Raw genomic sequence first — 20079 nt, 5'->3', positions numbered from 1 at the left:
ATGCAAATCAGTTTTGACTCTGTGCCTCATGGGAACAGTCCAGCCCGAACTGCCAAACCAGGTCTTCCCTGAAAAGGAGCAAGCATCCTAGACACCGGGTCAAGACTGATTTGCATATAGCTGGGTCTGAACTGAGGTGGCGTAAAGAGCTAAAGAACGATGATGGATTGTCTTAAAGGTATCAGCACTCCGTCCATCATCTCCTTTTGTTTGCTTGACTCTTGGTTGCACACGCCGCTACAAAGAAATGGACTGTCGGAGAGTGAGCGTCTTGGTTTCGCAGTGCCTCGGCATGGTGGTGACTGAACTGCTCATTTCAAGCATGCCTTAGTACATGGGCACATACTCTAGTGCACCACATTTTTTAAAGCTAGCTCTGAATCATTGCTAAATTATGATCTTTCCCTACGCAAACTAAAGGCTTCAATTGGGCAGGTGCACTCACAGTTATTTGGATGTGAACACAACAAGATTCGTTTGCAGGAGGGGTTATCTCTGGTCCAGATAGATCAGTCTATGCCCATATCAGTCAATTAAATGCAATCAAGTGACATCCCTACCGCTCCTCCATGGGCAGGTCCCATCCGCCTCCTACACGTGGCATGTCTGTCTCTCTGTGTCCCACATATGCTACATGTTTTCGTCAATATCATCTCTATCCACATCCGTCCACTCTCGGACACATGCATTTTTTCTGTCCCTTGGACTTTGACACAAGGACTCTCTACTGATCTGTGTTCCAAACACACAAGTCATGTTTCTCTCATCTTCTAATAATACACTTCTAGTCATCTCTCTCCTGCACCTTGGCTATGTCTCTCTTATGCCGTACATTTGTGCCTCCTGTCTCTCTACTTTTTACCATATTTCCACCTGCTCTTCTCCTACACATTCAATTATATCTCCTACAAAATCAGTCCTCATTTATGTATCTTCGACATGTGCGTTGTTAGCCCCTCTGTGGCTCATGTAACACGCACCCGTCCTGACATTTAGTGTCCATCACTAACGCCATGAATGCACTTCCTGTTTCTCTATCTCCTACAGAAGCACTCCTAACCTCCTCCTATGCCTTTTTTGTAATATGAAAATAGACACTTCTGAAGCTCCGCCTCCTCCACTTGCACTTCCTGTCACCACACACCCATCTTTTATCACCTTCTCCTCATGTAGGTCCCGCACATTTATGCACATGCACTTCCGGTCTTGCTGTGTGCTCCTACCCATGTACTTCATGTCTCTGTATCGCCAACACATACAATTATTGACCCCCAATCTCTTACATGTGTCCTTCCTGCTTCTGCTTTGTCTTGTTAAAGTGACAGTTGTTTTCTCTCAGTCAGGACATACGCACAGGACCAGGCGATGTTCCTGATATGGGCCACGGTAAGTGTGAAACTCTCCCTCTTGTGCAGGTCAGTGTGAGTGGAGGTGCATGGGCAGACGTGACGTTGTTGTGTCTTATGATGTAAGAGTTCAGTGGTGCAATGTGTTAAACTGGTACCTTATTGGTAGCAGAGAGCCGGTAGATAGGGCAAGTCTGGGATGCATCACAACATCCACCGCTGTTAATAAATACACAACACAGTTTCAAGGTCCACCGTGAGAGACCAAGGAGGTCCATATGTGGGTCTTCTTTAGACCACCAATGTCACATTACAGGACTCTATGTAGTTGTGTCACCCTGCTGTTGTATGTTTGTGGACAACCCTGTGCGTTTTTCCCCTGTGAGTTTAAAAACCATGTGCCCCAATGGAAATGCCCCCGTTATATTGTATTTCTGTCCGTATCAGAACAAGGCTGTAAAGTTAAAGGGCACCCAAAATGAACGTCATTTTGAGTTAGAGTTACAAATGCCCTCTTAACCAAGGCAAAGTGGTGAGTGAGGCCTTTGGCTGCGTGATTTCAGCCAGGGCCCTACGTTTTTTAGGTGTACCCCTTTAAAAAGACTGATGACTTTCCACCTGTAAGCGGGTTGTGCAGTCCCCATTGCTGCTGAGCGCCTTTGCCTTCCACGTTGTAAATGGACTGGTGAGTACTGCGGTACAGTGGCCTCCATGAGTGTATGCTGCACAAAATAGTGTATGCTGCACAAAATAGAGGGCTCCTTTTTGCTGGGCTGGTGATGTCCACCTCCGACATCCCAAACCGCCAGCGTGCACTCAGTGTCCTCCTACACTTAACCTGTTTACCTTGATGGGAGGAGGGCCCTTTCCCTTTGTCTTTGGAGAAGGTTTTCCCAGCCTGAGCACAACTCACTGCTTCCTATACTGTAGCCATTTCCCCTGTTGCGCTATGAAACCAAAGCCACCAGATGGAGCAAAATGCAAATTGCAAGTGAACCAGTCCAAACTGGTCTTAGTAAGGACATTGGGCAGGCTGACCTGCAATATCTGACCAGCAGCCGTAGGAAAATGCTCGTAGAAGATTGGGGTGGCATGTCTAATTTAAAAAAAGCAGATTCTCTAGATGCTTATATCAGTCCAACTAAATTACCAGAGGAGAGTAAGAACTGTCCTATTGAACGGGACCCGATTCTTTTTTTTGTCATCTGGACACGGGCCAGCCCTTAAGTTGACGCTTGTATCCAGATCGCAGTGACTAGACAAGGGGTCACCAAGGACATCACGGGGAACATCGAAGTATTTTTATCGTCCCCTTTAATCACAGAACTTGGGCTATGTTTTAGGGAGGACTTGCATCAAAGTAGATGCAGGGTACGTAAATTCTTGCCGGTATCCCATCAATCAGCCTCCATTTTTTGAGCGCCACAAATGCTTTAGAAAAGAACTGAGCCCCTGAAGAATCCACCGTCAGATAACACTGGCCATAGGGCTCCATGTTAAACAAAAAACTAGTGCCTAGCGTAACTAAGCTCTAAAGATGCTTAAAGTTGTAACTTGGGCCCAGAAAGTGCTACAGTATCCAGGTTTCTTAGCTTGTCATAATGTGCACAGGTTATACATTGGCGTTCTTCACTGTCATAGATTCATCGGCACTGATTCTGCGTTTCCGGGCTCCTCCACTTCCTGGAGTAAGGCGTGACTCTTTGTCGCCACCAGCTAGAGAGTCGCATGCCTCATTGGAGTCTCTTGGCTATCCAGTTTTGCAGTGCACCAGTATTGTAGCCTTGGGAAGCAGCAGTAGATAGCATTACCCATAAAAGGTAATGCCCTCTGTACTCCACAAGAAAAGGCCACACACCAGTGAGAAAGACCATGTCTTGGCTCACACTATCGAAGACGATTGAGAATGATATTGGGTCCCACTGTCAGAGAGAACAAGGACTATAATTTGAATCACAGTCAGAGAAGACTGAGAACCAAATCGGAGTCTATGCCCAGAGACTGACCACAAAGTCCTATCATGGTCCACTGCCATAGACACCACGATGTTGACGGGCTCCCTGTAAAAGAAAGCAGAGCACAGTAGGGTACTTTAGAGACCTCAGACGATCTACATTGGTTCACACTCAAGGGACCGCGGAGTGATATCACGGTCGATGATAATGTATAACACATTGTGAGCCACCAAGGTTAATATTTTAGTGCGCCGTGAGAAGCTGCTGAGGATGACCGTGGTTCACTGACGGAGTGTTGAGGATGATATTTTTATTCACAATGAGAGCACTTAAGAAAATACTATGGTCCCCACCGATGCTCCAATGCGGACGATTCTATAGCTCACTGTCAGAGACAGCATTGGATTAAACTGTGATACTTGATAGGAGTCCAAAAAGGGAAATATATTGATTTAAATTGGTGAGAAACATCCTATGGCCACTGTCAGAGACCAATAATAAAGATATCCCCTTCCATGATCAAACACCAGTTTGGACCTAATCGTGGACTATGAAAAGAGATCTACAAAGGTAACTCGTGATCCATTGTCAAGACTCCAGAAAAGGGAGATATCTCAGTTCACTGTCTGAGACCAGTGAAGAAGATGCTGTAGTTCACAGTCAGAAAACACAAAGGATGATATTATGTTTCACCATCTAAGACCTCTGAGGATCTTCTTACAAGTTACTGTCAGAGAACACAGATGATGATGTCAGGGTTTAACATCTGAGACGACCAGCAGTCTGCATTGGGTTACTGTGAGAGGACAATCCTGTGATTGTGTTTTGAGTACGCTGAGAAAGGTTTCTTGGTTTACTGTCAGATCACCGAGGACTGTCAAACAAAATCTTCTCGAAAGAAAAATGAGCAGGCTGCAAATTCCAAGCCCAGCTTGGCAAGGTTTCGCAGCTGGATGGGCAATACTCATTGTGTAAAGACAAGACACAGATGTATAGCAAAAGAGGTTCTTCTGCAAAGGGGACATGTGGTACAGTTAATCAAAGGGAGCATACAGGTTCCCAAAGGCTGAGATCATGTGAAACAATGACTTTCAGATTGTAACAAGAATGTAAACATTTTGTCAGAGCAAGCTAATCAATATTTGTTTGCCTCGGGAGCTAAGATGTTAAAGAAAGAGAGGCTCAAAACATGGAATGAGGGTATTTCATTTAAGCACTTGTTAGCAGAGCAGAAGAAAATGGCTGAAGCAAATTACAGTTACACAACTGATCAATTATTCTACAGATGGATATTCCGGGTCACTGTGAGAGGCCACAGCCGATGTCGCCTTGGATTCCCTTCTAAAGCCATTGAAGATTTCATGGTGTATTATTGTGTGAGTCCATCCATGAAGGGCAACACTGTAGACCATAGTTTACTGCATGGACCTCTGAGGTTGATATTGCAGGTCACTGTGAAAGACCCCCAAGAGCAATTGTGAGGTAAAGATACCTATAAGACTGAGAGTATGAAAGGGCTGCACCCCAATCTTGATGCTAGAAGAGGAAGAGGTGGAAAGAAAAAAAACAGTTTACATTAAAAACGAATTTTGCATTAGGACATTAGATTCTCTGTGGAGAACAGTTCATCAACACATTCCCGGTACCTGGTGGAGTTGTGTCTGCGAGGGATGTTTTTATTACCAGCAAGGTCAGCATTAAACCTTCCTGAGTACTGCACCAGGTGACTGCAGAAATGGTGCAATGATATCCGCAATGGAACATTCTTAAATCTATCTGCCGTCTCTCCTCAACGAGCCTTGCGTGACGGCCGCTGCCCAGCATCTCTAAAGCAGCTGCGGTCAGCTGGGTCTGAGGCCAGGAACACTATGTCCAGGAGTCGCTTGCACTTGATGACAGATTAGTCGAGAATGTAAAAAAGAATCTCAGGACAGGAACAGAATGTGGTCTGACCCGGCTTGCAGCACCAGAGAGAAGAGGGTGTCAAATCCTTGCTATGAGTGAGTCTTAAAGCCATATGTGGCTACCTGAAGGAATTTCTTGCCCACCAGAAAATCAAAATCCTACACTACAAAAATCTGGATGTTAAGACCCACCTGTTAAACAACGCAAAATGAGCCCCCGGTGGCAGGTTGCAGTAGCTTTGAACCCATATACCCTCCAACAGCCTGTAGGTCACTGGAGGAGAACTACACATGTCACACCTCTACCATTCAGTTAATCTAAATGTATTTAAGAGATGTGCAAATGGATCTAAAAAGTCAGAACCGAATTCCTTCCTCCTCATGCCTGTCTTGATAATGTGTACAGGTGTGGCACCACAGCACAGGCACCAAAAAATCGTGTTTTTGACACACCAAAAGAGTCGCTGTTACTGGCAGCACTAGATATTGCGACTGGTCACAGTGTAGCAATACCAATTTATTTTTCGTGAATAGTGGGGATATATTATCCTATATTTCCTAAGAGAGTGAAAGCATCAACAAATTCACCTATCATAGTCAACACAGCACTACTACCAGGCCAAGCCAACCTTTCATGCATCTACCAGTATTGCTCTGACTGTCATTCCTGGCAGATGTTCAACCAGGCAGGAATATACCTACCAACTAGTTATCTCGCACACATGATCATATGTTTGTTGCTATGTGCGTGTTGCAGATTCTCCTCCGTATATGCTTGTTGAATGCTAGCGAGGCCCTGTGCACTTGCAGTATGAGTTGAATGCAAGCGAGGCCCTGTGCACTTGCAGTATGACTGCAGTATGAGTTGAATGCTTGTTCAATGCGAGCGAGGCCCTGTGCCCTTGCAGTATGACTGCAGTATGAGTTGAATGCTTGTTCAATGTGAGCGAGGCCCTGTGCCCTTGCACTATGACGGCACTATGAGTTGAATGCTTGTTGAATGCTAGCTAGGCTCTGTGCACTTGCAATATGACGGCACTATGAGTTGAATGCTTGTTGAATGCGAGCGAGGCCCTGTGCACTTGCAGTATGGCTGCAGTATGAGTTGAATGCTTGTTGAATGCGAGCAAGGCCCTGTGCACTTGCAGGATGACTGCAGTATGAGTTGAATGCTTATTGAATGCAAGCGAGGCCCTGTGCACTTGCAGTATGACTTGAAAGCTTGTTGAATGCGAGTGCGGCCCTGTGCACTTGCAGTATGATGGCACTATGAGTTGAATGCTTGTTGAATGCGAGCGCGGCCCTGTGCACTTGCAGCATGATGGCACTATGTGTTGAATGCTTGTGGAATACGAGCGAGGCCCTGTGCCCTTGCAGTATGACTGCAGTATGAGTTGAATGCTCGTTTTATGCGAGCGAGGCCCTGTGCACTTACAGTATGACTGCAGTATGAGTTAAATGCTTGTTGAATGCGAGCGAGGCCCTGTGCACTTGCAGTATGACTGCAGTATGAGTTGAATGTGAGCGAGGCCCCGTGTACTTGCAGTATGACGGCACTATGAGTTGAATGCTTTTGGAATGCGAGCGAGGCCCTGTGCACTTGCAGTATGATGGCACTATGAGTTGAATGCTTGTTGAATGCGAGCAAGGCCCTGTGCACTTGCAGGATGACTGCAGTATGAGTTGAATGCTTTTTGAATGCAAGCGAGGCCCTGTGCACTTGCAGTATGACTTGAAAGCTTGTTGAATGCGAGTGCGGCCCTGTGCACTTGCAGTATGAAGGCACTATGAGTTGAATGCTTGTTGAATGCGAGCGCGGCCCTGTGCACTTGCAGCATGATGGCACTATGTGTTGAATGCTTGTGGAATACGAGCGAGGCCCTGTGCCCTTGCAGTATGACTGCAGTATGAGTTGAATGCTCGTTTTATACGAGCGAGGCCCTGTGCACTTACAGTATGACTGCAGTATGAGTTGAATGCTTGTTGAATGCGAGCGAGGCCCTGTGCACTTGCAGTATGACTGCAGTATGAGTTGAATGTGAGCGAGGCCCCGTGTACTTGCAGTATGACGGCACTATGAGTTGAATGCTTGTGGAATGCGAGCGAGGCCCTGTGCACTTGCAGTATGATGGCACTATGAGTTGAATGCTTGTTGAATGCGAGCGAGGCCCTGTGCACTTACAGTATGACTGCAGTATGAGTTGAATGCTTGTTGAATGCAAGTGAGGCCCTGTGCACTTGCAGTATGAAGGCACTATGAGTTGAATGCTTGTTGAATGTGAGCGAGGCCCCGTGTACTTGCAGTATGAAGGCACTATGTGTTGAATGCTTGTTGAATGCGAGCGAGGCCCTGTGCACTTGCAGTATGATGGCACTATGAGTTGAATGTGAGCGAGGCCCCGTGTACTTGCAGTATGACGCACTATGAGTTGAATGCTTGTGGAATGTGAGCGAGGCCCAACTAGTATGAATTTGTGCTGCTACTCAATGTGGATGGAATTGCTACCCAAATGGCACTTTGCAGGGGTGCAGTCAAGGTCTTATACCTATGCTCGTCTTTCTTTCAGTCCCACCTGCACAGAGACCACCTCCAACAGGGCCTGCTGTCAGACCGCCCTGGGCTATAGATCCCACGTTTGCTGAGCGCTACGCTCCGGACAAGACCACCACGGTCCTCACCAAGCACAGCCAGCCCGCCACACTGACGCCCATGCAAAACCGCAACTCCATTGTGCAGGCAGCTCAGCAGCCACCCGAGAGCGGCACAAGGACCCCTATCTGCTACCAGTGCAACAAAATCATTAGGTGAGTGATGGGCATGCAGTCCACATGTGTGGGGTAAATGTCACTCATTATTTGGTTGCTGCACTGCCTTTAGAGGATTGTATAACGTTGGTGTCATGTTTAAGACAATTAGGGTGGAATCGTGAATAACACAGGTAAAAAATATTGACAATAACATGGAATAGAGATATGAAATGAAAAAGAGGGAAATACTTCTAACCATAGCGTGTGCCCTTTATTTACGGGCAGATTAAATATCACTATAAGGAGAGGTGACCTTCAAGAGCATCATTCAGTAACCCAGCATGAACCGTGGCTTGGCTGTTACCTATAAGCCTGACTTGCAGATTTATAATAGCAATGCCAAATCACAAAAATCAAATACTTACATAGTCACTGGGTCGTTACATCTGGTTCTAACTTCATACTTAGCTAAATATTACACATAAGGCACCCAAACAGATGATGTAAAGATAACAAAATAGTAAAACCAAAATACAATTAGAAATTGACTTGGTCAATCTTTCTATTATCGAAAAACAAATGCAGGCAAAGAAACACACTACGTCCTTCATGTATTTATGTGCAGAAATCAGTAGAAAGGAAAATGTGGAGTCCGATTCATAAGATGGGACACTCAGTCTTCTTGTACTCAGTCATTGACTTCTGTTTTTGACAGGTGCTATGCTAAATTCACAGGTATGCAAAAACATGAATATACATATTTTAAAACATGACTCTTGTCTCCCTCAACCTACAGAGGCCGTTACCTGGTGGCGCTGGGGCAGTATTACCACCCGGAGGAGTTCACCTGCTCGCAGTGTCGGAAGGTTCTGGAGGAGGGGGGATTCTTTGAGGAGAAGGGCTCCATATTCTGCCCCAAGTGTTACGACGTGAGATTCGCTCCAAACTGTGCTAAGTGCAAGAAGAAGATCACAGGGGTGAGTGCGCAAGAGCTGTGTTACGTCATCAAAACAAACCCACAGGAATGAGTCTGTAAGCCATGTTCTGCTGTGACTATGTGATGTGAGCAAATTTGGGTGAAAAAATGACCTTGCTGGTAGAAGTTTCTGCAGGTCCTCTTGCAATAATTTTCACAGTTGTGAGTTATGTTTTCATTGACTATTCTTTGCTGCACATCATATTACACCGAAGATGGCCTAACACTGTATGTGTGTAACAAATGTGTGTTTGTGCATGAGTATGCAAAAAAACAATTGATGGACAGACTGATGGAACAATGTCATACATTCACCCCAGTACAGAGATCTGGGACCTAAATCTATCGTTTTTTGTTCCTCATGCCATTCCAATTTAAACCCAGCCATATGCAAATCAGTCTTGAACCTGCCCCACTCAGGAACAGTCCATCCCGAATTGCCAGTCCAAATCCTCCCTGGACTGGAAATAAGCATTCTGGGACCTGCTTTGGGGTATCACCCCTCATCAGCCAGGATAGCTCGACTCCAATGGCATGGAGACCACAGGACCCACGTCTGGGCCTACTCATTCCACTCGGGGTGACAAATACAAAAAGAACAATTGAGGGACAGAATGCTGATCAATGTCAAGTACAGGGATCTGGGCCTAAATCCATTGTCGTTTTGCTCCCTAGGCCATTCCAGTTTGAACCCAGTCGTATGTAAATCAGTCTTGACCCTGCTCCTCATGGGAACAGTCCAGCCTGAACTGCCAGGCCTGGTCCTCCCTGGACTGGAAATAAGAATCCTTGGACAGGTTTCGGGGTATCACCCCTCATCAGCCAGGCTAGCTTGACTGCAGTGGCGTGGAGAGTACGGGATCCACGTCTGAGCATACCACTCCCACTCGGGGTGACAAATGCAAAAAAACCTCTTTAACCCCATGCGCGCGGCGCGTTTTCCCGCTGTGCGCTGAAGATTCGAAAATCCCGCGGTTCATGACGAGCTCAGCTCGTCATGAGCGTACAAGAGGTGTACCTCATGACGAGCTGAGCTCGTCATCAGCATGGAAGGGGTTAATGAGGGGGTGAATGTTTGACTTCTTCTGCATTCCATCCATCATTTGTGTGTCTTTTTGCTTCCTCATCCTAAGTGCGCCAGGTATGCCCAGACGTGTGTCCCGGGCTCACTATGCCACTGGATTCAAACTAAGAAAAACCAAAGGTGGTGATGGACGGAGCGTTGACAATACAAACACTCACCCCCAGTCAACTGATCTGGGCTTAATCCATCACCGTTCTTTAGCTCACTCCGCCACCCCAGTTCAGACATGGCCATATGCAAATCAGTCTGACCCTGTGCCTCATGGGAACAGTCCAGCCCGAACTGCCAAGCCATGTCTTCCCTGGACCGGAATCAAGCTTCTCAGGACCGGTTTCTGGCATTACAGCCGTCTTCAGCCGGGCTTGCTTGACTCCAGTGGCAAAGTGAGCAAGGGACTCACGTCTGAGCATACCCTGCCAACTTAGGGCGAACAAAGAAAAACCAAAGGTGGTGATGGACGGAGCGTTGACAATACAAACACTCACCCCCAGTCAACTGATCTGGGTTTAATCCATCACCGTTCTTTAGCTCACTCCGCCACCCCAGTTCAGACATGGCCATATGCAAATCAGTCTGACCCTGTGCCTCATGGGAACAGTCCAGCCCGAACTGCCAAGCCATGTCTTCCCTGGACCGGAATCAAGCTTCCCAGGACCGGTTTCTGGCATTACAGCCGTCTTAAGCCGGGCTTGCTTGACTCCAGTGGCAAAGTGAGCAAGGGAATCACGTCTGAGCATACCCTGCCAACTTAGGGCGAACAAAGAAAAACCAAAGGTGGTGATGGACGGAGCGTTGACAATACAAACACTCACCCCCAGTCAACTGATCTGGGTTTAATCCATCACCGTTCTTTAGCTCACTCCGCCACCCCAGTTCAGACGTGGCCATATGCAAATCAGTCTGACCCTGTGCCTCATGGGAACAGTCCAGCCCGAACTGCCAAGCCATGTCTTCCCTGGACCGGAATCAAGCTTCCCAGGACCGGTTTCTGGCATTACAGCCGTCTTCAGCCGGGCTTGCTTGACTCCAGTGGCAAAGTGAGCAAGGGACTCACGTCTGAGCATAACCTGCCAACTTAGGGCGAACAAGGAAAAAACAAAGGTGGTGATGGACGGAGCGTTGACAATACAAACACTCACCCCCAGTCAACTGATCTGGGTTTAATCCATCACCGTTCTTTAGCTCACTCCGCCACCCCAGTTCAGACATGGCCATATGCAAATCAGTCTGACCCTGTGCCTCATGGGAACAGTCCAGCCGGAAATGCCAAGCCATGTCTTCCCTGGACCGGAATCAAGCTTCCCAGGACCGGTTTCTGGCATTACAGCCGTCTTCAGCCGGGCTTGCTTGACTCCAGTGGCAAAGTGAGCAAGGGACTCACGTCTGAGCATACCCTGCCAACTTAGGGCAAACAAAGAAAAAACAAAGGATTCAAACTAGCCTAGCTGATGAGGGGTGATACCCTGAAACCGGTCCCAGGATGCTTGTTTCTGGTCCAGGGGGGACCTGACTTGGCAGTTTGGGATGGACTGTTCCCATGAGGAGCAGGGTCGAGATTGATTTGTATATGACTGGGTCTAAACTAGGGTGGCATGGTGAGTAAAAGAATGATGGATTGAGCCCAGATCTCTTGACTGGGGGTGAATGTTTTATTTTTTCCGCATTGCGTCCATCATTTGTGTGTCTTTTAGCTTTTATCTACATGAGTATTATTTATATGTCCAGGCATGCTACTCCCTTTTACGTTATACCTTCTTTTGTCTGTGTACTCTATAATGGAGATGGCCTGGCTCGTGCATTCTTTTTGTGTATGTGCTGTATGTGTGTGTGTTGTGCACACTTTTTTTGTTACCGCACATATGCCATGCTTGGAACTCATCCTGATACTCTCTTTCCTTTGTAGGAGATCATGCACGCTCTGAAGATGGCATGGCACGTGCAGTGCTTCACATGCGCAGCATGCAAAACTCCCATCCGGAATAGGGCCTTTTACATGGAGGAGGGGCGGCCATACTGTGAGAAAGGTAAGTGCTCTCCTCTCCAGACAAGTGGACAGGCTCGTATAGTTCATTAATTGTGGTGGAGAATTGTGACCTGTGTTGTGACGTGGGCAGGGGAGAAAGTGAAAGCCATTCATCTGTGTTTGCACACTGTCTTTCTCTGCCTGCAAACACACCACCCATATTTCTGAAAACTTACCTATTCTTCTATGGAATGGCTTCTTGGATCCCAAGGCAGCCACTGTTTTAATGATTACCTGGATGGTGTGCAGCAAGCCCAGCTCAGTCACAATGATCTCCAAGCAGGCAGAACATTTCTAGATCCTCTCGGATACTCCGATGTATGTTTGCTAGCAACCGCATGCTTCCCTCATTTTTGGTGGCCTCCTTGGTATTCAAGCATACAGATCACGAATGCAAGCATACTTGCTATTTAGGGAAGATCCTTTAATTTTCCATATGGCAGACCAACAAATAACACTGAAAGCTTGCTGCATCCTTAAAAGGTGAGACCAGCTTGTAGAACATAAAGATAACTTCCCTATGGAGCACTGGAGGGAATTCCCTTAACAGAATTGAGAATAAATACTATAAGTTGATGGTAATGTCTGTGAACATGTTGAAATGACAGCTAGCTAGCATTGTTTCAATAGTGAAGCCCGAAATAGCTGCACATCATACCGACGGTCACCGGAGGCCCTGGAAAAAGTTCTAGATTTAATAGAAAGTTGTTTCCCCAGTTTAATAAGAGCAACACTGGTACAACGGCTAATACCTGCCTAATCATTTGTAGTAAAGCCCAAACCCTTAGTGTGTTTTGCTCTAGGACTGCTCGTACAGATCCAGTATAGTGCAGACTTTTTGCGTGTTCTCTAACAGGTGTTCCTGTCAAATAAACAAATCGAAAGATCCCGAACAGGGTATTTTTATCCTCGTCCATCAGCCAGAAGCCAAAGACTCTGCTGTCTCCTTGGCAGTGTTGATGCGCTAATTAATTTTTTTCTGCATTTATGAATAGAAGTTGGTGTAAGCTGGCTGCAGCCTAGTCATGCCAACTTAAACTCATCTAAATCAAGCATTATTTTTCTAATTAGTAAAAATACTCTAACAGCAGTGTCCTGCCACCCCTGGTTTCAGGCCTGGGAGCCTCATCTGTTGATTCAGTGGATGACAGGGGATGTAAGCTCGTTCATGCATTAAGGAAGATTTTCAAGATATGGACTGTGACTGTGGTGGTTCATATATTAAGTCATCCACAGTATAGACATTACAGTTTTCTTGCCCTCCTGCTGGAGAATGGATGTATGTCGTTACCACGCATACTTTTTCAACGCATGCCTTTACCACGCAACTTTTACAACGCAAGTCGTTACAACGACTTGCGTTGGGGGGCGCTGGATAGTGAATAGTTTCATTTACTCTTCCAACTCCAGTCCCCGTGGATAGTAGGAAAGGTTTTGGATAGTAAATTAAACTATTACCTATCCTAGAGCACCCCCCAGCGCAAGTCGTAACGATTTGCGTTGTAAAAGTTGCGTGGTAAAGGTAGTGCGTGGTAAAAGTTGCGTGGTAAACGCTATTTCCCCTGGAGAATAGTTGGGTGCTAGTTGTATGGATAACCCCCATCCCTTTACCTGAGCCAAGCACTACTCTCTGGAATCCTCTCTTTGGACACTTCTGTGTGGCTCCCTTTGTACCAAGGAAGCCTACACCTACTCAAGATAGTGGCGCTGGCCCAAGTCATGTCCTTGGTACAGAAACAGCCAGGATGCCCATTTTCATGTCTTTCACTGGGAGGTGCTAAATAAATAGTTCTGGTTTATGTTGTGCGGGGCTTGTTGTGACTACAAAACAACATTATTTAGCGTGATCTTGAATGGTGTGGGATGCATGCCTATCTTTACTTACAGTAGCGACTGATCCTATATAAGGGAAGGAATCATCGCTCCTTTGAAGCCAGTGATATCCCTGCTCTTCCGATTAGGCTTTTCGGTCAACAGGATGAAATTCTCCTTTATTCCATCACAGAAGATAGAAGCCATAGAGGTATCTAAGGATACAACTTGGACCATAAATGTCTTCCTCTGGAGCCAATGTCGGGGGCTACGTGATACAGCGCTCCACTTCGGAATTCCAGAGGCCACCCCAGGGGTGACTCGCGCAGCCTCATGCATGCTGGCCTTCTGTGCCCAAGTGCTGCCAGGGGCATGGCACCATTTGAGAGAACTAGTTACATCTGACTCGCCATTGGTCGCAAACAATCTCTCCCATCTTGTTCGCATTTACCCGCTGGTAATACAATATCTTAACTGTTTGGAGAAAGAGTCCAATCTCATGGCCACAATCCCTTTTTACCAGCCACTCCCAGAAGTGCCTCTCCTGAAATTGACCTTCTTAAAACATGAGGTTACTCCAAGGTGTGTGGCATGTAGTCCTCACAAGGCTAGGGCCGTTAGGCCATCTTAATTCTGGCCCTTTCTTCCTGGTAGTTTGGTGCAAGAGGGTCCTGATGTTAAATGGATAGCGATGTGACCCTGTTTTACTTCAACAAGCGGATAGAATTGCTCTATACGCCTGTGTTTGCCTGAGCAAACCCTCTATTTAAATGTGCAAGCTAGCACAAGCCGGGATGACAATACAAAACCCCAAAAAGTCAAAGAACATACATGAATGCTTGACACCTTGGACCGGAGAGTAAAAGTAGCCTTAGTGGAAATTGATCTCAGGGAACTTGTGCCTTCTCTTAACTTTCAAATATTGTAAAGGTCCAAGCTTTGGTAATACCTTTCTTCCCTTAGTCCAAGAAAATATTAATTTACTGAACTGTATTGCATACAAACAGCCGTAGGCAAACACCTCAGAGCGCACCAGTGTGCATCACAGATACACCCCATTTGATTGCCAACCCTTCAGTGTGCTTCAGAAAAAGTTGTCTTCTGTTATCAAACACTTCTGTGTGCCTCAAAGGGCACATCTTGCTTTCAGAAATATCTCTGTCTGAAAAAATCTTTGAGCCTCATGAAAAAGTACCATCTTTGTGAGTCATGGGCAACATTCTTTGTGTGGCGATCAGGGACAAGCATACTGAATGCAAACACCGCTGTGTACCTTGCATGAACACACCACCTCTGTGCAAACACTTCATGTGCTTGATATATACACTCTATTTTGCAGATTTCGAGGTAATGTTTGGCACAAAGTGCCGTGGCTGTGACTTCAAGATTGACGCGGGGGATCGATTTCTGGAGGCGCTTGGTTACAGCTGGCATGACACCTGCTTCGTCTGCGCGGTGAGGCTTCACAATGTATTTCTTTTATTTCTGTTTTGTATTTTGTGCAAACCAGGACACACACGGCATCAGAAATATCAACTGGTGGGTATTGAAGTTGGCGAAAGGCAGATACTAAGCAGCCGAGGATAGGGGATGGGGTTTATAAAGCGTTATTCCTGGCCACCCGTCAGCCCATATTAGCCACCAGCGTTGTTGGTGGCTAGGCTTTGGTTACCAGTGATCACAAGGGAGTTAAGAGTTAACTATTGGTCAGAAGGGTTTTAATGGCAGGCTCATGGACACCTGCGGTATTGATCTATTGACTGGGTACCTTCCTAATGCACAGAGAGGTCTGTTGCCACTCAGTCTACTGCTCCCCTGGCCCTGAAACAACCAAACCTTCTGCAATAACCAAAGTTAAGGTGTTATGGACTGGTTAGAATCTGACTAGGAAAATAATTTCAGTTTGTTGAAACTTGCATGGATAAAGCCTCCACCTTCCGTGTCAGCCCTCTGTTTGACTACCGTGATAAGGTGGCTGTCGGTGAGCCCTGGTGGCCAGCCAGACTCATAATAGCAAAAACAACAGTTGATGGACAGAATGTAGAACAATGTCATACATTCACCCCAGTACAGAGATCTGGGCCTAAATCCATCACCACCCCCTTTTGTAGTCTCATAATAGATCATCTTTTCAAGCCTGCCAGGGCCTTCATTATCCGACATAAGAATACAACCCTTTTTATTTTAAATTGATTTCTAATTGCCACTGGTACACTGACTAGTGCTACTGCTAATACTACTCTCAATACTAGTACTACTTCCACGAGTACTACTGCTACTAGTACCACTACCAGCAGTACTACTAATACTACCTCCACCGGTAGTACTACTACCACCACCACTACTACTACTACTACAACCACCATTAGTATTAATTTCATGTGTACTACCACAACCACAACTACCAACGTCAGTGCTACTACAAGTACCACCAACACCACTAGTACTACAACTAATAATACTGGTAATACTACTACTACTACTGTTGCTTCCACAGGTACTACTATTACAACCACCACCAGTACTACTAATACTACCACCACTACTTGTACTACTACTCCTAACACTACCATCACTGAGACTACACAGACAGTCACTAAATTTATAAAGCACACAATTCCAACTCAGCACTCGGTGCGTGTCAACCTGTTGTGTAGGGTTACAAAACGAAGAGCCTTCAGTTTGATGTTATAACCTGAACTTAGCCAGGAAGGTGATGGCAGGCGCTCACCTCCTCGACTACTTCTCTCTACTCTCCAGCCAGCACGAGGCACAGAGAAATGCTTTGGTACTAAGCACCACAGACAAGTGATAGGAATTGGGCTGAGGGGCTAATGTTCAAAGGCAAGCATGCATTTTGATTAGGGTCCCGTCATTCATCAGAAGTCAATGAAGTGATCTCAGGACTAAGTAATAAGGACCCTAGGGCGTCCGCCAGCCGCAGCCTGCTGAGCTAGTTGTAGCTGCGGGAGTAGTTTAGCAGAAAGTCCACCATGAAGAGCGATGCAGTAGTAGCGGTCCCTCAGATCCTTTCAGTATGAAAGGGGGGAGGGGGAGGGGGGACAAAAGCGCTCTTAGTTTGTGTTGCTGAGAAAAGCAATGGTTAGCTGCGCCGCGGGGAGTTGTTAGAGTCTGAAATAACACAGGCATTTGGCCTTGTCTACGGGCTGAAGTGTTAATTTAACTAAAGATCCAGGAGACCCATATTCCCTTTACAAGCTGATATCGTTTGGTTTTGCTGCTATTGAGCAGACGATAACTATTGTGAATCCAGTTTTGAATCCACGCAAGACACTGTTAAAGGTGAGAAGAGTTCGAGGCATGTGGGCTGCTAAATTCATATCTATAGCATAGATCGCCGCCTAGTGTTGGGTCCGGATGATTGCACATTGTTGTCCTGGAAGAGTCTTCGAAGTATCACGAGATAGGTGGCTCCTCCCCATGACTACAGTGCGCATGGGCATCGACTCCATCCCCAGATTGTTTTTTTCCGCCATTGGGTTCGGATGTGATTTCGACGTCTCCTGTTCGGAATCGTGATAGAACTTTTTCAAGGCCAAAAGGCCTTCTTTGCACCGTCGGTATTGTTCGCGTTCGGTCCCGTCTATCTTCCAGCTCGTGGAGTCGGATATCCGGGGGGTCGTGTGACTCTTCGGTGATCGGGGCCTAGTCGACGCAGCAAGACTTCGACGGCATGGAACGGAGTCCATTCAAGAAATGTCCTGTGTGTGGATCCAAGTACCCACACATTGACGTCCATCCTGTGTGCAACAAGTGCCTGTCGCCGGACCACGACGAGGCCAACTGTATGGCCTGTTCCAGATTTCGATCGAAGGAGATGATCAAGCTTCGGCGCGTGGCGCGCCTTGAGGCCCAGCGATCGGCTCCGGCACCGGTGGACATCTTTGACGACCTCGAGGCAGACGAGCAAGTGCGTCACCTGCAGATTTCCCCTACCCCGGTGGAGGTCGAGTCCGACGACGGAGCGGACATCCACAGTCAAGACATTGAGGAACTCGTCGAGAAGGTAGGGGACGACGACGAAGCATATGGGGCCATGGAAGATAGCTCGGAGGAAGAGCTATGCCCCGTTCGTACTCTTAGAAAAGGCTCAGGTCACGGGATCGCCACGCGGCCTTACCCAAGACCTTACACCTCGATCCACGGCCCCGCCTTCCGGCCCGGCTACGGACACCTCCGCGGAGCCGCCATTACTAAAATCGAAACCGAAACTGAAACCCTCGGTATCGATGAAAACAAAGATGGCCGACACGCCATCGAAACCGAAGACGTCTGCTCCGGTACCGACGCCGTCGTCTTCGGGGGCCTCCAAACCGATGCAAGCTGTCGACCAGGCAAGGGTGCCGAAGGTGGTCAAGGAGCCAAGCTCGAAGAAGCCCGTCGAGCCGGTGTCAACCAAGGTGGACAAGCCGACGTCCAAGAAGACTGTCGAGCCTACATCGGGACAGTCTGTCGCGCCGAAGACCAAGGGGCCCGTTGACGCGAAGTCAGTGAAGGGCGCAGAGCCAAGGTCTGGGGTCGTTACTCCTAAAGGGAAACCCGTCGATCCAAAGCCGTCGGCATCGACGTCTGCAGCTGTGGACGGTGATCGTGGCGCACCAGTCAAGGGTGCTCCTGCGCCTCGACCGGACAAACACAAGTCATCCACGCTCGGGTCTTCCCCTGGGGGCGGACCAAGGACATCGGTCAGATCGACGAAACCGTCCGCTTCCTTTACGAATCAGGTCTCGTACTCCCTCAAGCGCCTTAAGGACAAGGCTTCCTTAGCCGGCAGACACACCGAAGACCACATCGGCACCGCTCCTCTACACGTTGCCGCCTATGGTAGCGCCGAAGGCCTTTGCACCGCGGTCGGTGCCCAAGGACACTGTGTCGACGTCAACTCACCCAGCTGGGACTTTGGGTCATCGACACCCTTTGGTTGAAGAACGGTCGGAGCATTTCATCGATGCCGACACCGGGAAACTCACGCTATACAAGAGGAAGATTACTTCACAGCCTTTGCAGTCGTTTACCATTCCTCTGAAACGTAAGAAGCCTGCACCAGAAACACCAGTTCTGGTGGAGCAGATTCTTCCTCTGCATAGGAGGAGTGCAACACCTTCACCCACATACTCTGATGGGGATGGAGGGGAGCAAGATGAGGAGTACAATTTTCCTGCTCATACAGAGTCTGATGAGCAACAGGACTCGTGGATGGACACTGGTGATCAAGGGGACCAGCAGACGGTCCAGGATCCTCAGGTTTATAACGTAAAGCCGTCTCCCACTGAGGACTCTGCGGCATTTAATGCCTTAATTGAAAGGGCAGCTACACACCATAAAGTGGAAATGCATGCTGACCCCGTGGAGGTGGACTTCCTTTTAGACACTTTCTCTACTGCTGAAAAAACTGTCAAGACTCTCCCAATGTTGAAAGGGGTCGTTAAGCATGCGGCAGACATTTTCAAGGAACCCACAAGATCACGGGTTGTCAACCCACGCTTTGAGAAGAAATACAGACCGGCACCTGGCGACCCGACCTACATAAGGGGCCAGTAGCCTTTGGACTCTTTGGTGGTCTCTAATGCCCGCAAGAGGGCAAACTCCCAAACCACGGGTGAAGCTCCTCCCCCAGACAAAGAGTCAAAAGTGCTGGAGGCATCTGGGAAGAGGGTAGCAGCTCAGGGGCCAACATATGGCGCATCTCAAACACACAGGCTCTGTTGGCCAGATACGATAGGGCACACTACGATACCCTAGAGCAGCTGTTACAACACCTCCCAGACCAGTTTAAAGAGGGAGCTGAAATGCTTATCCAGGAGGGGAAGCTCATCTCCAACGCTGCTATAAAGTGTGCGCTAGATGTTGCGGACACAGCAGCGAGAGCGATCAACACTAGTGTGATGTTGAGGCGTCAGGCATGGCTCCGCATCTCGGGATTCAAGCCAGAGATACAAACTACTATCCTCAACCAGCCCGTTAATCCAGACAGGTTGTTTGGCCCAGAGGTGGACACCACCCTGGAGAAGATCAAAAAAGATACCGAGACTGCCAAGTCCATGGGAGCTCTCCAGTCACAACAATTTAGAGGGAACACTTTTCGTCGCTCAGGCAATCGAGGTGTTAACATAGGGCACATGTCGCAGCAGACGCCATTCAATAAAAGTGGTGCGCAATCCTCCTACAGCAAGCAGGGCAGAGGTGGATACAGAGGAAACAGTGCCAAGG

The 20079-nt window shown here is 47.6% G+C and overlaps 1 protein-coding gene across 1 annotated transcript in view; it reads left to right on the top strand.

Moving 5' to 3' along the window:
• PDLIM7 (PDZ and LIM domain 7) overlaps nt 1-20079 on the top strand; it is a 138516-nt gene that overhangs the window by 107146 nt on the left and 11291 nt on the right. The window contains exons 9-13 of the mRNA XM_078653207.1: nt 1340-1386; nt 7773-8010; nt 8750-8930; nt 11917-12037; nt 15188-15303. Of these exons, the coding sequence (XP_078509333.1) occupies nt 1340-1386; nt 7773-8010; nt 8750-8930; nt 11917-12037; nt 15188-15303 (703 nt within the window). The remainder of the gene's footprint in view (nt 1-1339; nt 1387-7772; nt 8011-8749; nt 8931-11916; nt 12038-15187; nt 15304-20079) is intronic.

This window comes from Lissotriton helveticus, chromosome 7, assembly GCF_964261635.1.
Source record: "Lissotriton helveticus chromosome 7, aLisHel1.1, whole genome shotgun sequence".
Lineage (NCBI taxonomy): Eukaryota > Metazoa > Chordata > Amphibia > Caudata > Salamandridae > Lissotriton > Lissotriton helveticus.
The sequence above is the reverse complement of the archived record's forward strand: the minus strand, read 5'-3'. Positions and strand labels throughout refer to the sequence as shown.